The sequence below is a fragment of the Salmo salar genome, chromosome 17 (genome assembly GCF_965601325.2).
Source record: "Salmo salar chromosome 17, fSalSal1, whole genome shotgun sequence".
Taxonomy (NCBI): Eukaryota; Metazoa; Chordata; class Actinopteri; order Salmoniformes; family Salmonidae; genus Salmo; species Salmo salar.
This window is the reverse complement of record NC_138307.1, coordinates 73,666,619-73,685,984: the sequence shown is the minus strand read 5'-3', so window position 1 is coordinate 73,685,984 and position 19,366 is coordinate 73,666,619. Positions and strand designations below refer to the sequence as shown.

Sequence of the window (19,366 nt, the reverse complement as noted above, 5' to 3'; positions counted from 1 at the left end):
TTTGCACACACTGTATATAGATTTTTTTCTACTGTATTATTGACTGTATGTTTGTTTATTCCATGTGTAACTCTGTGTTGTTGTATGTGTCGAACTGCTGTGCTTTATCTTGGCCAGGTCGCAGATGTAAATGAGAACTTGTTCTCAACTTGCCTACCTGGTTAAATAAAGGTGTATTACATTTAAAAAAAAAGATTTCTCAATACTGATGAAACAGGAGGATGAGGCCATTGACTGGCAATGCTACTGTTTCATCTCAACACTAATGAAACTGGAGATTGACTGGCAGTGCTACTGTTCCATCTCAACACTAATGAAACAGGAGAATGAGGCCATTGACTGGCAGTGCTACTGTTCCTTCTCAACACTAATGAAACAGGAGAATGAGGCCATTGACTGGCAGTGCTACTGTTCCATCTCAACACTAATGAAACAGGAGAATGAGGCCATTGACTGGCAGTGCTACTGTTCCATCTCAACACTAATGAAACAGGAGAATGAGGCCATTGACTGGCAGTGCTACTGTTCCATCTCAACACTAATGAAACAGGAGAATGAGGCCATTGACTGGCAGTGCTACTGTTCCATCTCAACACTAATGAAACAGGAGAATGAGGCCATTGACTGGCAGTGCTACTGTGCCATCTCAATAGGACTTTTCTTTATGAGGCCATTGGCATGGCAATGAGCCCTTTGTAAGGCAATGTCCCCCTCTCCTGTTAGGAAGGGGGGGCAGTTTTACGACTTTACAACCACGTTGTAAATTCCTTGAAAAGACTCTTGTCTCCCTGACCATGCAATATGGGAGAGAGAGGGTCACAGTAGAACAAAGGAACTTTCCCGCCAAATTCTACTACATCCCAGAATTTGAGAATTGAACAATATTCTTATTCTGGAGAATGTGGAAACGATCGGTGGAGAAGCCAGCTACGACCCGGTCCGTTTTGTTTCATGTTTGTGACCTCCTGAAAGACAATACAGCCACATTACCCTAACTCTGTTTATACAGGTTCCTCAGTTATGAGGCTTGCATCTAATTCTTGTATAAAATGAATGAGCAAACCTGAGCCTCACATCACCAGCTCAACTATCGAAGCCAGCTTCATGTAAATACAATGCATTGCTTTTTCGATTGAGCGATCATTAGTGGCATATGCATTTATGACATCAGTATTGAACAGACTCATGCACACATCCACTCCAACTGTTTAGGCAGCCTACTGTAAAAAAAACAACTAATAAAAACTCCATAGCACTAAACACAAATCCACACTGTTTCCGCACCAGATGGTCTCTTCCTTCAAATGTTACTTACCATTCCCAATCAGTATTCATTTAGATGGATTTAGCTAGATAGCCTCCGTAGTGTTATGGATACCGCTGCCTTGAGAGCTGCCAGGGGACTCATTGGTTAGCAGACATAACCATGAAAGGTAATGAGCCCCAACGGAGCTCTTCATGCAAAAAAAACACATTTTTTACAGTACCTCTTCCAAATCTCTCTCTCGCTCCATCTCTCTGTCTCTGGCTGAGGATGGGCCTGTTTACTGTCTCAATTAGGCCTTGTAATTTGTCAGGGAGCTGTGACCAATGGGAAGGAAGACTAGTCCCAAGATGGAAGCTCATTTTGGGTGGAATAGTGCCGGTTTGTTTTCCTGGACCCAGATTAAGACTATTCCTGGATTTAAAAGCAATTTCAAAGGAGATTCCCTACAGAGTATTTCTATTTATTTATCCGGTACTAGGCTTTATCTGGGTCCAGGAAAACAGTCCATCAAGTTTAACAACCAAGCCCAAAAGTTTAAATTGAGAAATTAAATTGGTTTAACATGTTAAATTGCTTACTATTAACTACCGGTGTATGGAACAATATTCGATTTGGTTGGTTTAAAGCTGAATTTCAGGATGGAGTTTTTCACACAGTAAACTGCTAACAACTGGACCTTTGACTGTGAAAACGCAGTGAAGAGGCAAGTAGGAACTCCAGGTCAAAGGACACCAGGCATCAAAGCAAGTCTTGATTGCTTCTAACAAGCCTGTAGTCAACCATCTCCGTAAAAATGCTCCTGTTGTGGAGAGAGCACAGTTTCTCTACGTGAGAAGAGGTACTGCAGCATGTAGTACCAGTTTGGATGCCGAGAGGACAGGAGAGAAAGTTAGGGCAAAGTTAGGCAGGGGCTTTAGGAAATATGGACTTCTGCATGTTCCAAGGTGTTCCAAAAGTTTTGGGATGAGAATGATTTGAATGTATCCGTCACGGTGAGTGAGTGAGTGAGTGAGTGAGTGAGTGAGTGAGTGAGTGAGTGAGTGAGTGAGTGAGTGAGTGAGTGAGCACACTGCACAAAAGCCTAGCTCAGTTGAGCGAGATGCTCCCAAATGAATTTCCTTCCCAGAGCCCGTCAGATGTCAGTGGGACTGAGAAATGTCAGGCGCTACAATCACACACTGACACGCACCGGATGCATCGCAAATGGCACCCTATTCCCTATATAGTGCAGTATTTTTGACCAGAGCCCTATGAGGCCTGGTCAGTAGTATTGTATTATATAGGGAATAGGGTGCCAGGAAGGAAGCATTAGAGCAGGGGGATTTAGTCTCCCTCCTCCAGGCAAAAAGCAGCCTTCCGTAATTTACTCCTGAAAGATCCTTATCTAGGCTGCTATACCTGGCCTCCTTCCCACGTCTATGGGATCAGAGACTACATATCCCATTATCCCTGAGGTGCCAGACTATGCAACTACGTCCTCCAGTAAAAGTCACGCTGTCATCTTAAAGTTTGGTATGGATTAGTTAGGGGTAGTGAATAGAGCGTAGTACATGCAGGAGGAGGCGATCCTGGGTTCAGATAGTATTTGAAATTGTTCAGAAATTGTTCAGAAGCAGATTTATTATGTCAGGGCAAGCTCAATCAAGCTTAGATAAAATATTTTAAATGATTTCAAATAGTATATAAACCCACGTCTGGAGGCGATATGAGTGAAAGTGGAGTGTGGGGGAAGACAGCACAGTGGACAGCACAGTGGACAGTGTGGTCTGGACTTCTGATGCGTTTGATTAGCTTGAATCTATCAGTCAGTTCACCTCCAGATCAAAGCTGACAGGCTGACAGCGAGATGAGAGTTAACGTGATGAGTGTAGAGGTTATACTGTATTCAAACCCGCCGCTTTGACGGTTGGAAAGTCCCAGATATGATCTGACTCTCTCCTCTGACTGCTACAGAGAACCTCCAACCCTCCAGTATACAAAACAACCGTTTGTTGATCAAGTCTAGGAGCACAAAGGAAGACACACCAAGCAAAATATTTTTCTTCCTCTTTGATAAATCAACGTAACATTTACTCTGCTCAGACCCTTTCTCTTATTCTGTCCTCCTGTTCGCCAAATAATGACACTTACCATTATAGTCGGAACCACAAATGTATAGAAAATAATAATAATAATTGAACAGATAGGAAATGAAACATACTATCAAACCAAAGATTTTGTTAGAAGCTTGAAAAAGTTCTTCCTCCAGAACAGTGGATTCTGACAGTCTGATAATTGAATGAATCTGGGAGTCCACAGAGTAACCAGCAGAGTACTGCATCCAATTTACAGACATTTCTCAAACTTCCAAGAACACATTCATTTAAGTCTTCTCCGAATCCCTTTATCCACGCTGCAACATCACCTCATCACTTCTCTCCCCGCTTCTATGATTGCCTGTCGTCAAATCACAGCTTGACAGAATTAAATCAATGACACATTTCTCTTCCGCCTGGTTTGCGACGGCAGCTTTCTCTCTGTCTGGGAGACTAGAGAGCGTGTCATTTCTGGCGAAGGGCATTCTCGTCTTACATTTACATCTGGGTAATTTAGCAGACGCTCTTATCCAGAGCGACTTACATTCAGTAAATTCAACAACCACATATCACAGTCACTGCTAGTAAAACCTTCCTTTAAAAAAAGCAGCTATCAGTAAAATCTGTGCTAATATGAAAAGCTATTAGAGAGAAACTGTGGAATTTGATCTACAACGCACCATGTGGATGCAGCAGGCTTTTGCTTCAGCCCAAGCAGTAACACAAACTGATTCAACTAATCGTATTCTTCAATCAAGAAGCCACAGTTTCTCCCATTGGTTTCAATACAGTCTATAGGGTTGGAGAACTAGCTGTGGTCCAGAAACACAAGTAGAACTCCGTGTTAAAGTTTCCCAAAGGTACAGATCCAGGATCAGCTTCCCCTCCCCCAATCCTAGCCTTAATCGTTAGTGGAGAAAATACAATAATGATCCAAGATCATCAGCTAGGGGAAATTGCACCCTCCTCCACCAGTAACCCAAATAGTTGTGATGAAGCCACGCCCTTACCTGTCTGCGTCCCCGTGCACCTCCTTGACCACCCTCTGGGTGACCTCTAGCGACGTGTTCAGGTCAGGGGCGCGACCGACGTTCCGTGAGTATAGGTGAAGACCACCGTCTGTAAGGTACCTACGAAGAAGAAACTAAATCACTAAGCTGGGTTGTGTTCGCCACTGTGAGTATCGGGAGTGTGAGTGTGTGTATTGGGAGTGTGTGTACGTGTGTGCATGCCCACGTGTGTGCGCACACATTTACAGGGTTGTAATCAGAGACGGCTGATAGGACATGAACGCACATTAGGTTTAAGCTAATTAGGATCATAATTCAGCTAATCACTTTTTCATCCCTAGGTGCTATACGTTTTGCCCCTACAGTAACTTAATCATAGTTAATGTGGATGGTTCGTTCGGGTGGTGTTCAATAAATCAATTTCATACATGAACAAATAGGATGGGAGAACTAATGCAGGGATAAGTTCCACATGGCACCCTATTCCCTTTATAGTGCACTACTTTATACCAGAGCCCTATGAGGCCTGGTCAAATGTAGTGCACTATATAGGGAAAAAGGTGCCATCTGGGACACAGATCATGTGGGTGTTGGGGAAGAGCACTTATCAGTGTTCACAGAGGAAGGTTAACAGCTAACACAGTGATGTACAATAGATCTGGGGCTATTCTTACTCACTGAGTGATGTGTCAGCCAGCGCACTATTGAGAGTTGGTATGGAATGTATACTTCTCAAAAAAATAAAGGGAACACTTAAACAACACATCCTAGATCTGAATGAAAGAAATAATCTTATTAAATACTTTTTTCTTTACATAGTTGAATGTGCTGACAACAAAATCACACAAAAATAATCAATGGAAATCCAATTTATCAACCCATGGAGGTCTGGATTTGGAGTCGCACTCAAAATGAAAGTGGAAAACCACACTACAGGCTGATCCAACTTTGATGTAATGTCCTTAAAACAAGTCAAAATGAGGCTCAGTAGTGTGTGTGGCCTCCACGTGCCTGTATGACCTCCCTACAACACCTGGGCATGCTCCTGATGAGGTGGCGGATGGTCTCCTGAGGGATCTCCTCCCAGACCTGGACTAAAGCATCCGCCAACTCCTGGACAGTCTGTGGTGGAACGTGGCATTGGTGGATGGAGCGAGACATGATGTCCCAGATGTGCTCAATTGGATTCAGGTCTGGGGAACGGGCGGGCCAGTCCATAGCATCAATGCCTTCCTCTTGCAGGAACTGCTGACACACTCCAGCCACATGAGGTCTAGCATTGTCTTGCATTAGGAGGAACCCAGGGCCAACCGCACCAGCATGTGGTCTCACAAGGGGTCTGAGGATCTCATCTCGGTACCTAAAGGAAGTCAGGCTACCTCTGGCGAGCACATGGAGGGCTGTGCGGCCCCCCAAAGAAATGCCACCCCACACCATGACTGACCCACCGCCAAACCGGTCATGCTGGAGGATGTTGCAGGCAGCAGAACGTTCTCCACGGCATCTCCAGACTCTGTCACGTCTGTCACGTGCTCAGTGTGAACCTGCTTTCATCTGTGAAGAGCACAGGGCGCCAGTGGCGAATTTGCCAATCTTGGTGTTCTCTGGCAAATGCCAAACGTCCTGCACGGTGTTGGGCTGTAAGCACAACCTCCACCTGTGGACGTCGGGCCCTCATACCACCCTCATGGAGTCTGTTTCTGACCGTTTGAGCAGACACATGCACATTTGTGGCCTGCTGGAGGTCATTTTGCAGGGCTCTGGCAGTGCTTCTCCTGCTCCTCCTTGCACAAAGGCGGAGGTAGCCGTCCTGCTGCTGGGTTGTTGCCCTCCTACGGCCTCCTCCACATCTCCTGATGTACTGGCCTGTCTCCTGGTAGCGCCTCCATGCTCTGGACACTACGCTGATAGACAGAGAAAACCTTCTTGCCAAAGCTCGCATTGATGTGCCATCCTGGATGAGCTGCACTACCTGAGCCACTTGTGTGGGTTGTAGACTCCGTCTCATGCTACCACTAGAGTGAAAGCACTGCCAGCATTCAAAAGTGACCAAAACATCAGCCAGGAAGCATAGGAACTGAGAAGTGGTCTGTGGTCCCCACCTGCAGAACCACTCCTTTATTGGGGGTGTCTTGCTAATTGCCTATAATTTCCACCTGTTGTCTATTCCATTTGCACAACAGCATGTGAAATGTATTGTCAATCAGTGTTGCTTCCTAAGTGGACAGTTTGATTTCACAGAAGTGTGATTGACTTGGAGTTACATTGTGTTGTTTAAGTGTTCCCTTTATTTTTTTGAGCAGTGTACATGTATGGTGAATTCCTCCCGTCGCAGCTCAATAGCTGTGTGAATGCCACAACTTCATCACCCCTCATATGTTCTCCTGTCTCACCATTCCATTTGGAAGAATCGCGAAGGCCTTGGCAATAACTGTGATTTTCTTTTTTCAGTAACAGGACTGACCCTGAATGTGTGTGTGTCTGGGGGTGTTGGGACACGTTTACGTTCTAACCAACGGACAATATAAAATCGATTCTATTCTGTCTATGGCGTAGTCGCTTACCCACTGGTGATGTCATCTGTCTTGACGTTCTTCCCCAGGATGTCTCCATCGCTCATGTACCCTGCCACGTCCATCTCCAGCATCCCCTCCGGCCCTCCTCCCTTCTCCCCCTGCTCGGCCCCTCTCGCCCCTGCCGTCGCCGCTCGCCTCAGGGGGGCGCTGTACACAAACCGGGAGGAGTCCGAGTGACCGTACCGCCCAGTGGCGCCACCTGTGCTGGCACCCGTCCGAGGTGGTGGGACTGTGGTGTAGGTACTGGGCATAGAAGGGGCGTCGCCTGCTTGTAGGCGGGGGCTTGGGGCTGATTGGCCGAGGCGCCAGGAGGTCATGGGGGCGGAGCGACTGGTGATGCTCCGCCCGTTGACCTCTGTGGTCACTGTGCTGTCGAAGGTCGTCTCCAAGGTGCTGAAGAGGGCAGAGAGTTGGAGAGAGCAGAAAAGAGGGAGAGAGAGAGAGAGAGAGGGGAGAGAGAGGGAGAGGGGAAAAGAGAGAGAGAGAGACATAGAGGAAAAGAGAGAGAGGAAAAGAGTGAGAGAGGGGGAGAGTGAGAAAGAGAGCGTGATTAGGAACGTTTAGGGACAGATCAGCTCAGCCCCCTGGCACAGCCACAGAGAGGATTTGAGCAGAGAGATCAATACTTTCAGCTCTGCTGACACTTCACAAATATTCCCAATCTTTCCACCAGGGTGAGCTCTGGGGTGCACAACTGATCCAAGATCAGCATCTAAGGTCAACTTCACCCAAAGGTGACAGGAGTTTAGTTTGGAGAGACCCTATTGAATGACCATACGGTGAACCAATAGTCAGCTCAACACACAGACCCAAATGTCCACTCCCTAAAATATGTTCCTATTAGCATGTGCACTGTTGTATGAAGGATAAATTGCTCAGGCAGAAAGATTGGTAGTGTTGTTGCAACGAAGCAGTCTCCCTAAAATGGATGCCACTCGTTATCTCCACATACACACATCACCTACTGTATGTGTGTGTTTGTGTGTGTCTGGCCTGCTATCTCGTAGCCTGACCTTTCTAAAGTTCTATTTCTTTCAGTGTTTTAAAGGGATAGTTCACTCAAAAACTATGTAAAACGCATAATCACAGTTATGCAAAACACAATCTCAGTTTTTGCTCTGTACTGAAAGTGCTCTATTGCACGCACACACACACACGTACACACACACACACATGCACACGCTGCTTGAGCTCTCTCTGGTGGAAAGATAACTACATTACACTCATGTTTGGGGGTCATCTCCATCATTGGTGTATAATCCACAAATTTCAATGTCCTAAAATCTACATGTTCCAATACATTCCATCCTATTCACACTATGGCTGTTTATATCTAATGATTTATAAAACAGGATATAAAACTTGATTTTAAATAGATTGAAACTGTATCTGACAAGAGCTAAAGTAAAGATGCTGAGAGGAGCATAACAACAAGATGGATTGTGATGATCATTAGGGACAGATGAGATCCATCTAAAACCACTGTCTAACACTGAGACTGATACATCTTAAACCACTGTCTGAGACTGATCCATCTCTAACCACTGTCTGAGACTGATCCATCTAAAACCACTGTCTAACACTGAGACTGATCCATCTTTAACCACTGTCTAAGACTGATCCATCTCTAACCACTGTCTAACACTGAGACTGATCCATCTTTAACCACTGTCTGAGACTGATCGATCTCTAACCACTGTCTAACACTGAGACTGATCCATCTTTAACCACTGTCTAAGACTGAGACTGATCCATCTCTAACCACTGTCTAACACTGAGACTGATCCATCTTAAACCACTGTCTAACACAGACTGATCCATCTCTAATCACAATCTAACACAGACTGATCCATCTTTAACCACTGTCTAACACTGAGACTGATCCATCTTTAACCACTGTCTGAGACTGATCCATCTCTAACCACTGTCTAACACTGAGACTGATCCATCTTTAACCACTGTCTAACACTGAGACTGATCCATCTTTAACCACTGTCTAACACTGAGACTGATCCATCTTAAACCACTGTCTGAGACTGATCCATTTTAACCACTGTCTAACACTGAGACTGATCCATCTCTAACCACTGTCTAACACTGAGACTGATCCATCTTAAACCACTGTCTAACACAGACTGATCCATCTCTAATCACAATCTAACACAGACTGATCCATCTTTAACCACTGTCTAACACTGAGACTGATCCATCTTTAACCACTGTCTGAGACTGATCCATCTCTAACCACTGTCTAACACTGAGACTGATCCATCTTTAACCACTGTCTAACACTGAGACTGATCCATCTTTAACCACTGTCTAACACTGAGACTGATCCATCTTAAACCACTGTCTGAGACTGATCCATCTCTAACCACTGTCTAACACTGAGACTGATCCATCTTAAACCACTGTCTAACACTGAGACTGATCCATCTTTAACCACTGTCTAACACTGAGACTGATCCATCTCTAACCACACTGAGACTGATCTATCTTTAACCACTGTCTGAGACTGATCCATCTCTAACCGCTGTCGAACACTGAGACTGATCCATCTTAAACCACTGTCTAACACTGAGACTGATCAATCTCTAACCACTGTCTAACACTGAGACTGATCAATCTCTAACCACTGTCCAACACTGAGACTGATCCATCTTAAACCACTGTCTAACACTGAGACTGATCCATCTCTAACCACTGTCTAACACTGAGACTGATCCATTTTTAACCACTGTCTAACACTGAGAATGATCCATCTTTAACCATTGTCTGAGATTGATACATCTTTAACCACTGTCTAACACTGAGACTGATCCATCTTTAACCACTGTCTAACACAGACTGATCCATCTCTAATCACAATCTAACACTGAGACTGATCCATCTCTAACCACTGTCTAACACTGAGACTGATCCATCTTAAACCACTGTCTAACACTGAGACTGATCCATCTTAAACCACTGTCTATCACAGACTGATCCATCTCTAATCACAATCTAACACTGAGACTGATCCATCTTTAACCACTGTCTGAGACTAATCCATCTTTAACCACTGTCTAACACAGACTGATCCATCTCTAATCACAATCTAACACTGAGACTGATCCATCTTTAACCACTGTCTAACACTGAGACTGATCCATCTTTACCCACTGTCTAACACTGAGACTGATCCATCTTTAACCACTGTCTGAGACTGATCCATCTCTAAACACTGTCTAACACTGAGACCGATCCATCTTTAACCACTGTCTGAGACTGATCCATCTTTAACCACTGTCTAACACAGACTGATCCATCTCTAATCACAATCTAACACTGAGACTGATCCATCTTTAACCACTGTCTAACACTGAGACTGATCCATCTTTACCCACTGTCTAACACTGAGACTGATCCATCTTAAACCACTGTCTAACACTGAGACTGATCCATCTTAAACCACTGTCTATAACAGACTGATCCATCTCTAATCACAATCTAACACTGAGACTGATCCATCTCTAACCACTGTCTAACACTGAGACTGATCCATCTTAAACCACTGTCTAACACTGAGAATGATCCATCTTAAACCACTGTCTATCACAGACTGATCCATCTCTAACCACTGTCTAACACTGAGACTGATCCATCTCTAACCACTGTCTAACACTGAGACTGATCCATCTTAAACCACTGTCTAACACTGAGACTGATCCATCTTAAACCACTGTCTGAGACTGATCCATTTTAACCACTGTCTAACACTGAGACTGATCCATCTTTAACCACTGTCTAACACTGAGACTGATCCATCTTTAATCATTGTCTAACACTGAGACTGATCCATCTTTAACCACTGTCTGAGACTGATCCATCTCTAAACACTGTCTAACACTGAGACCGATCCATCTTTAACCACTGTCTGAGACTGATCCATCTCTAAACACTGTCTAACACTGAGACCGATCCATCTTTAACCACTGTCTAACACTGAGACTGATCCATCTTTAACCACTGTCTAACACTGAGACTGATCCATCTCTAACCCCTGGGGTTGTGTGAGGTGACAACCATGTGAGTGTTGGTTTGTGAGTGTGTGTCTGTGTGTGTGAGATTGTACGTGTGAGGTTGTATGAGGTGTTGTTTGTGTGTATGAGGTTGTGTGTGTGTATGTGTGTGTGTGAGGTTGTGTGTGTGTATGTGTGTGTGTGAGGTTCTGTGTGTGAGGTTCTGTGTGTGTGTGTGTGTGTGTGTGTGAGAGAGAGAGATCTATCAGGAGCACACAGAGGCTTCAGCCATGTGATCCTAGCCAGGGAAGGAGATAGCTAGCAATGTCACAGCCACTCTGCATCACCATCAACCTCCGATCAACACCCGCTGAATTCTCCCCTTGGACACACACACACACACACACACACACACACACACACACACACACACACACACACACACACACACACACACACACACACACACACACACACACACACACACACACACACACACACACACACACACACACACGCGTGTGTGTGTGTGTGTGTAACATTACAGCAGTGTGTCTCTATGGAACAATATGTTTCTGCAGTATGTGGACAGAGAGAGAGAGATAGGGAGAAGTAATGTGTGTGTGTGTTTGGAGGAGAGAGGAGAGCTGTGACTGTAGCGTTCCAGATCTGGTTGCCAGATCCTGATCAGGTATCCATCAGGTATCCCCCATAGTGTTTGAGATAACCTGCTGTGGCGTGCCACTGAGCAGGTGTGTTTGATTATTCCTGTGCCAGTGCTGTGAGCAGGCAGGAAGCAGGCGGGCAGGGTGTGGGAGCCCCATTGTCAGAGGGTCACCACTGCCCCCTATGGCACATGTTGGTACCGAAGCTCCAATAATGTAGTCTGAAGCGATTCTCTAAAGCCCTGTTTACACTTGGAGCTAACATGGGTCACGTGACCTGATCTTATCCACATCCTGATTGTGCCCACATTTTCAGAAATTTGTCTACACATGCTATTAAAATGTGTCTCTTATCCGTCCATTGTGTACGCATTGTGATAAGATTCCCTGGTGGCTCCTTGTAGGCAAATTAATTACATTTACGTCATTTCACAGCTATTCTTTCAAAATAATATGTATTTATTTATTTTATGACACATATTGATGGCATTAGCCAATGGTGCCAGTTGTCAATGATTTTAGGATCAGGATGATTTACATGGCTTCACTGTCCTGATCCATCTACTCTACAATAAAACACAATGCATGTCTGACTACTTCCTGAAGTGATCTATATCAGTGTCTAGGTGGGGTCTGACTACCTCCTGAAGTGATCTATATCAGTGTCTAGGTGGGGTCTGACTACCTCCTGAAGTGATCTATTTCAGTGTCTAGGTGGAGTCTGACTACCTCCTGAAGTGATCTATATCAGTGTCTTGGTGGGGTCTGACTACCTCCTGAAGTGATCTATATCAGTGTCTTGGTGGGGTCTGACTACCTCCTGAAGTGATCTATATCAGTGTCTTGGTGGGGTCTGACTACCTCCTGAAGTGATCTATATCAGTGTCTAGGTGGAGAGGCTGGTGGGGGATGGGGCCCAGGGCATGAGTCAGTCCACATACAGTAGTAGGTGACAGATCCCTCACATTTCCATGTATCTAATACACACACACACACACACACACACACACACACACACACACACACCACACACACACACACACACACACACACACACACACACACACACACACACACACACACACACACACACACACACACACACACACACTCCTGGTACCCTGCAGCCTTCAGGAAGGTGGAAGACTGATATGGTGTCATCACGGAGGCTAACCTCCGGAGCGGCCCTCTTCCTCTCCAAACCCAGAAATCAATAGTCAGGATGAAACGGGGTGGGAACAGCACAGGAAGAATGGGGGGGGGGGGGGGGGGGGGGGCGCACAACCTTGATGTGTGTATCCACATTTACAGAGAATGTTGTTTTCCCATCGTTGACCTGGAGTGCGCTGGTTAAGGTAATATGAAGGACAGTAGAATAATGATCCTGCCTGTCTGGAGTATGTACTGCATGGACATGGATGGGAGAGCTTCATTCAATAGGTCTGCATTGGGCTGCCGCTGGTTGAAATGCATGGGGGTGATGAGGTAGAGCTGTATGTGCGGTGGGCGCCCAGGTTGACAGGTGTTATAGATCAATTGGTTTCACCACTGATGGCGTGAAGGAAATGAGTTTAGCTATTGCAAGTCTACGTCCCAAATGGCACCCTATTCCCTACACAGTGCACAGGGCTCTGGTCAAAGCAGTGCACTACAGGGAACAGGGTGCCATTTGAGACAGTGCCTAAGCCTGCATCTGTGAGAAATCACATGCTCTCCTCAGCACGGTGCATCTGCCCAGCAGATATCCAAACATCGTATAGCTGTGAATAATTGACTCTGCCTATAACGCTGTAAACACCAATTAAACAAACTAGACCGGGTAAAGCTAGTGCATTTAAAATGTCATCCGAAGAGTCAGAATCCCATGGGACTAATACATAGTGGAAAGGGATTTTTGTGGGCAATTGTTCTTTGCTTGCAATCTCGGGAATTGCCCTTGAAGAGCACAGCATCTTTTCATATGCGGAAAACATATTTCTCTTCAAATGTCAATCAATACTATTTTTTTCATTCCTTCTGGGTGTAGGTTGGACAGAGAATCAAACACGGGCTTTGATCGATACAGATTATCTGTGGTGGTGTGGCATGCAACGTCTGGGTCTTGGAGGAATGTGGAGGTTACTGTGAGGAATGTTAGTGTTGTGGTGGATGGCGCTCTGTTTCAAGCAGAGTTCAATTACAAACCGGGTGGGGGGCCCTGGGGCTGGGATTCACAAGTTAGAATCAGCCATAGAGAACAACCAGTACATGAGTTATAACAGAGAAACCACCACACAGAGAGGTCCTTTAAATGGGTTATAACAGAGAAACCACCATGCAGAGAGGTCCTTTAAATGGGTTATAACAGAGAAACCACCACACAGAGAGGTCCTTCAAATGGGTTATAACAGAGAAACCACCACACAGAGAGGTACTTTAAATGGGTTATAACAGAGAAACCACCACACAGAGAGGTCATTTAAATGGGTTATAACAGAGAAACCACCATGCAGAGAGGTCCTTTAAATGGGTTATAACAGAGAAACCACCATGCAGAGAGGTACTTTAAATGGGTTATAACAGAGAAACCACCACACAGAGAGGTACTTTAAATGGGTTATAACAGAGAAACCACCACACAGAGAGGTACTTTAAATGGGTTATAACAGAGAAACCACCATGCAGAGAGGTCCTTTAAATGGGTTATAACAGAGAAACCACCATGCAGAGAGGTCCTTTAAATGGGTTATAACAGAGAAACCACCATGCAGAGAGGTCATTTAAATGGGTTATAACAGAGAAACCACCACACAGAGGTCCTTTAAATGGGTTATAACAGAGAAACCACCACACAGAGAGGTCCTTTAAATGGGTTATAACAGAGAAACCACCATGCAGAGAGGTCCTTTAAATGGGTTATAACAGAGAAACCACCACGCAGAGAGGTCCTTTAAATGGGTTATAACAGAGAAACCACCACAAAGAGAGGTCCTTTAAATGGGTTATAACAGAGAAACCACCACACAGAGAGGTCCTTTAAATGGGTTATAACAGAGAAACCACCACACAGAGAGGTCCTTCAAATGGGTTATAACAGAGAAACCACCACACAGAGAGGTCCTTCAAATGGGTTATAACAGAGAAACCACCACACAGAGAGGTCCTTTAAATGGGTTATAACAGAGAAACCACCATGCAGAGAGGTCCTTTAAATGGGTTATAACAGAGAAACCACCATGCAGAGAGGTCCTTTAAATGGGTTATAACAGAGAAACCACCATGCAGAGAGGTCCTTTAAATGGGTTATAACAGAGAAACCACCACACAGAGAGGTCCTTTAAATGGGTTATAACAGAGAAACCACCACACAGAGAGGTCCTTTAAATGGGTTATAACAGAGAAACCACCATGCAGAGAGGTCCTTTAAATGGGTTATAACAGAGAAACCACCACACAGAGAGGTCCTTTAAATGGGTTATAACAGAGAAACCACCACACAGAGAGGTCCTTCAAATGGGTTATAACAGAGAAACCACCACACAGAGAGGTCATTTAAATGGGTTATAACAGAGAAACCACCACACAGAGAGGTCCTTTAAATGGGTTATAACAGAGAAACCACCATGCAGAGAGGTCCTTTAAATGGGTTATAACAGAGAAACCACCATGCAGAGAGGTCCTTTACATTTCTATACTATTCCTGACAGGATATCAGATTGATGACAAACACAGCCTCTCTATCAGCTGGACCAGTTGGCCATGAAGTACCCACAGGATGGAAATGAAGCTCCAGTCAGAAAAGAGAAAAGAAATCCCTCATATAAATAACAATCACGCACTGTGGGCCGGTTCTTCATGCAGCAGTGATTCATTACAATGGAGGTGAAAAACCTTCGCCCTGATTACCTCTTAATGGCAATTTCTGTGTGAAAGACCTTTTAATGGCTTGCCCATTCTGTTGTTACGAGCCCCATGTGAATTCCTGTCTGATACCCTCACTCTATTTACACTCATATATACTGTAGCAGACAGACTGACAGACAGGCCTACAGGCGGGCAGACAGGCGGGCAGACAGGCAGGCGGGCAGACAGGCAGACTGCAGATGGGCAGACAGGCAGACTGCAGATGGGCAGACAGGCAGGCAGACAGACAGGTGGGCAGACAGGCAGACAGGCGGGCAGACAGACAGGCGGGCAGACAGACAGGCGGGCAGACAGACAGGCGGGCAGACAGACAGGCGGGCAGACAGGTTTGATCAAGGCTGATGTTGAGGGTTTGATAATCCTTCATGTTCCATGCTGGGTGTCCTCTCCTCATCACATCTCTAAGTGTCTCAATGGAATAACAGCAGTGGCCCCTGGGGGTCTAACTGTAGACAATGTGCTAGAGAAACAATGGTGCTTTATTGATCAGCAGCGCCGCGCTCCTTTCTGGTGGCGGTGAGAGAACACGCGCTGCCATCTGTCAAGGCTGTTCCGCCACCTTGCCACCATTTTCCCCACAAATGGGTCAGAAATATCAGAATAATCCATTGGAGAAGAGAGGAGTACAGCCCAGAGTCATGACAAGAACCCATGATCATCATTATGACTCGCCGGAGATCAGCCAAGACATTCCTTTAATGCGAACAGGCTGTTGTTGTGACGGACCAGACATGATAGGTTGTGGTTTTCTGTCCCCCTCAAACACCATCAAAGTGTGCCAGTAGCGTGTAAGTACTTGATTAGAATATCTAGGAAATATCAAGACAGAGTAATTGGGGGAAAATCATAAAGAGTTTTGAGACTTCTGAGATACGGTATCTGTCCTTTATATTCTGATCAAATCAGAATGTTTAATCTTAAAATAGAATGCCAGACAGTTTAAATCCTGAAAACATCAGGAATCCTAAATAATAACTGACCAGTGTTTTAGTTGAGGACCTGATATAATTATAATCATGTCAACTTTAGATTGAGGAACTGCAGAGAATGAAAAACATCAACATGTAATTGTACGAGGTCAACTATTTCAATTCCAGTCAATTCAGAAAGTAAAACAAATCCAATTCCAATTCAAAATTGTTGTAATTGAAAGCATTGAAAATAACTGGAATTTCAGTGTACTTCCTGAATTGTCTTGAATTGAAATGGAATTGACCCCAACCCTGAGTCCCACCGTGGACGTTCCTGAGCCCGTTGATCACCTGTGACTGATTTGCGTCCCCCGCAGACTGGACATGGTCTCCTCCAGGTTCTGCCGTAGGTCAGCAATGTTCTTCACTGTCCTCATGCGTCTCGTCTCCGGGTCTTCCCCTGTAATGCACAGAGAAGGGGTTTATGAGAGATGTTGGGCTCTGTGGTGAAGTTTCCCTTAAGTATAGATCTAGGATCAGCTTCCTCTGTCCCAATTCTAACCTTAACCATTAGTGGGGAAAAAGCTAAACTGACCCAACATCAGCGTCTAAGGGCAACTTCATGTTACACCAGATGTGGGCTCCTGTAACATTCTGTTTCCTCAAGACGCCGCCATACATCAGCATCACCAACATCACCATGACAACGCACTCTGACAGGTAGCATGGGTACGCATTCCAAGATGCTGTGCCGACAGTTTGAACCCGTCTCAGCTGTCAGGATGGAATTGTCAACGAAAAAATGTTTTTAGTGGAACAGGGATATTTCTGCAGTCCTGCCATTTTCAACGCGAACATAGAAACCCACTGCCATGACGCTGCACTCTCCATCTGTAAGCTACAACATATATTTTGCCTCAATAGCTAAATCTCAGATAGTCTTTAAATCTTAGTCAGTCCCATCCAAATGCATTTCATCTCAGTACAGGACCTTTCCCCAGATTCCAGTTCAGCTCCGACTGTAACCACTTCATGTTTTATATACTTACAATAATTATATATAAGACTCATTCACAGTAAAGTGCCTGTTGCAGTATATTAAACCCATTCTACTGCAGTATATTAAACCCATTCTACTGCAGTATATTAAACCCATTCTACTGAAGTATATTAAACCCATTCTACTGAAGTATATTAAACCCATTCTACTGCAGTATATTAAACCCATTCTACTGCAGTATATTAAACCCATTCTACTGCAGTATATTAAACCCATTCTACTGCAGTATATTAAACCCATTCTACTGCAGTATATTAAACCCATTCTACTGCAGTATATTAAACCCATTCTATTGCAGTATATAAAACCCATTCTACTGCAGTATATAAAACCCATTCTACTGCAGTATATTAAACCCATTCTACTGCAGTATATTAAACCCATTCTACTGCAGTATATTAAACCCATTCTACTGCAGTATATTAAACCCATTCTACTGCAGTATATTAAATCCATTCTACTGAAGTATATTAAACCCATTCTACTGAAGTATATTAAACCCATTCTACTGAAGTATATAAAACCCATTCTACTGAAGTATATAAAACCCATTCTACTGAAGTATATAAAACCCATTCTACTGAAGTATATTAAACCCATTCTACTGAAGTATATTAAACCCATTCTACTGCAGTATATTAAACCCATTCTACTGAAGTATATTAAACCCAGTCTACTGAAGTATATAAAACCCATTCTACTGAAGTATATTAAACCCATTCTACTGAAGTATATTAAACCCATTCTACTGCAGTATATTAAACCCACTCTACTGCAGTACATTAAGCCCATTCTATTGCAGTACATTAAGCCCATTCTATTGCATTACATTAAGCCCATTATATTGTAGTACATTAAGCCCATTCTATAGCACTACATTAAGCCCATTCTATTGCAGTACATTAAGCCCATTCTATTGCAGTACATTAAGCCCATTCTATTGCAGTACATTAAGCCCATTCTATTGCAGTACATTAAGCCCATTCTATTGCAGTACATTAAGCCCATTCTACTGGGGAGCTACTAATAAGCAGTAGAGTGCTACAGTACTTGTAGGCAGCGTTCCAAATGGCACCCGATTCCCTACATAGTGCACTACTTTTGACCAGAGCCCTATGGAGCCCTATTCCCTACATAGTGCACTACTTTTGGCTAGAGCCCTATAGGCCATGTTCAAAAGTAATGCAGTGTGCAGGGAAAAGGGTGCCATTTGGATTTTACCCGTGGCAGTGTCTTCCCACAAACACAGTCGTAGACACAACAGCTGTAGGAAGACACTACAGTGCTATAGTCCAAGGGCAAGGCCCCGCATATCTGCCTGCCTAGTCCAATTAGGCCTGGCTATGCTCCAGCCATCATCGCCTCTGTCAGCGGACACCATGGGCTGGTAATTAACATGAGTTGTGGGAGACCCAAAATGGATGCCAGTCACAGCAGTTTCCAGTTTCAAGGCACAACAAAAAAACAACCCATCTCCTCAAAGGAGCGTTGCAGAATGAGTCGGCACACGCGTCTAATGAGGGAATAACAGAATGTGTCAGCGCTGCTGATAAAGTTTTCATGCTTTTTCTATTTCATATTGGAATGCTGTAACCACGCCAACACTGGGCCAAATGTGGTGAATGCGTGTGGGTTTTTAAAATGGCTTGTCATGTTCCTTTGTGTTGAACTTTTTGTTCACTAAACAGTCAACCAGCGCTTAACATTTAGAGAACGAATATACTCCACACAAGCTGAATATTAACTTACCGTTTGGTGCATCACCCCAACATACAACGCAGAGTGAATGCTGTCATTGTGTTATAAAGTACATACATAGTGAGTACAGAGTCCATCAAACTCTGTTAGCAACCTTCAAAGCTGACCTGATTTTGGAAGAGCTGGTGAGCGGCACCTCT

At 44.4% G+C, this 19,366-nt stretch overlaps 1 protein-coding gene across 21 annotated transcripts in view; it reads right to left on the bottom strand.

Moving 5' to 3' along the window:
• The window catches only part of LOC106576581 (neuron navigator 3), a 226,349-nt gene that overhangs the window by 62,934 nt on the left and 144,049 nt on the right, over window positions 1-19,366 (bottom strand). For all 21 annotated transcript variants that reach the window (XM_082964081.1, XM_082964077.1, XM_082964078.1 and 18 more), the window contains 3 exons: window positions 16,760-16,868; window positions 6,917-7,321; window positions 4,353-4,472 (listed from right to left, as the gene is read on the bottom strand). In XM_082964081.1, the coding sequence (XP_082820207.1) occupies window positions 4,353-4,472; window positions 6,917-7,321; window positions 16,760-16,868 (634 nt within the window). The remainder of the gene's footprint in view (window positions 1-4,352; window positions 4,473-6,916; window positions 7,322-16,759; window positions 16,869-19,366) is intronic.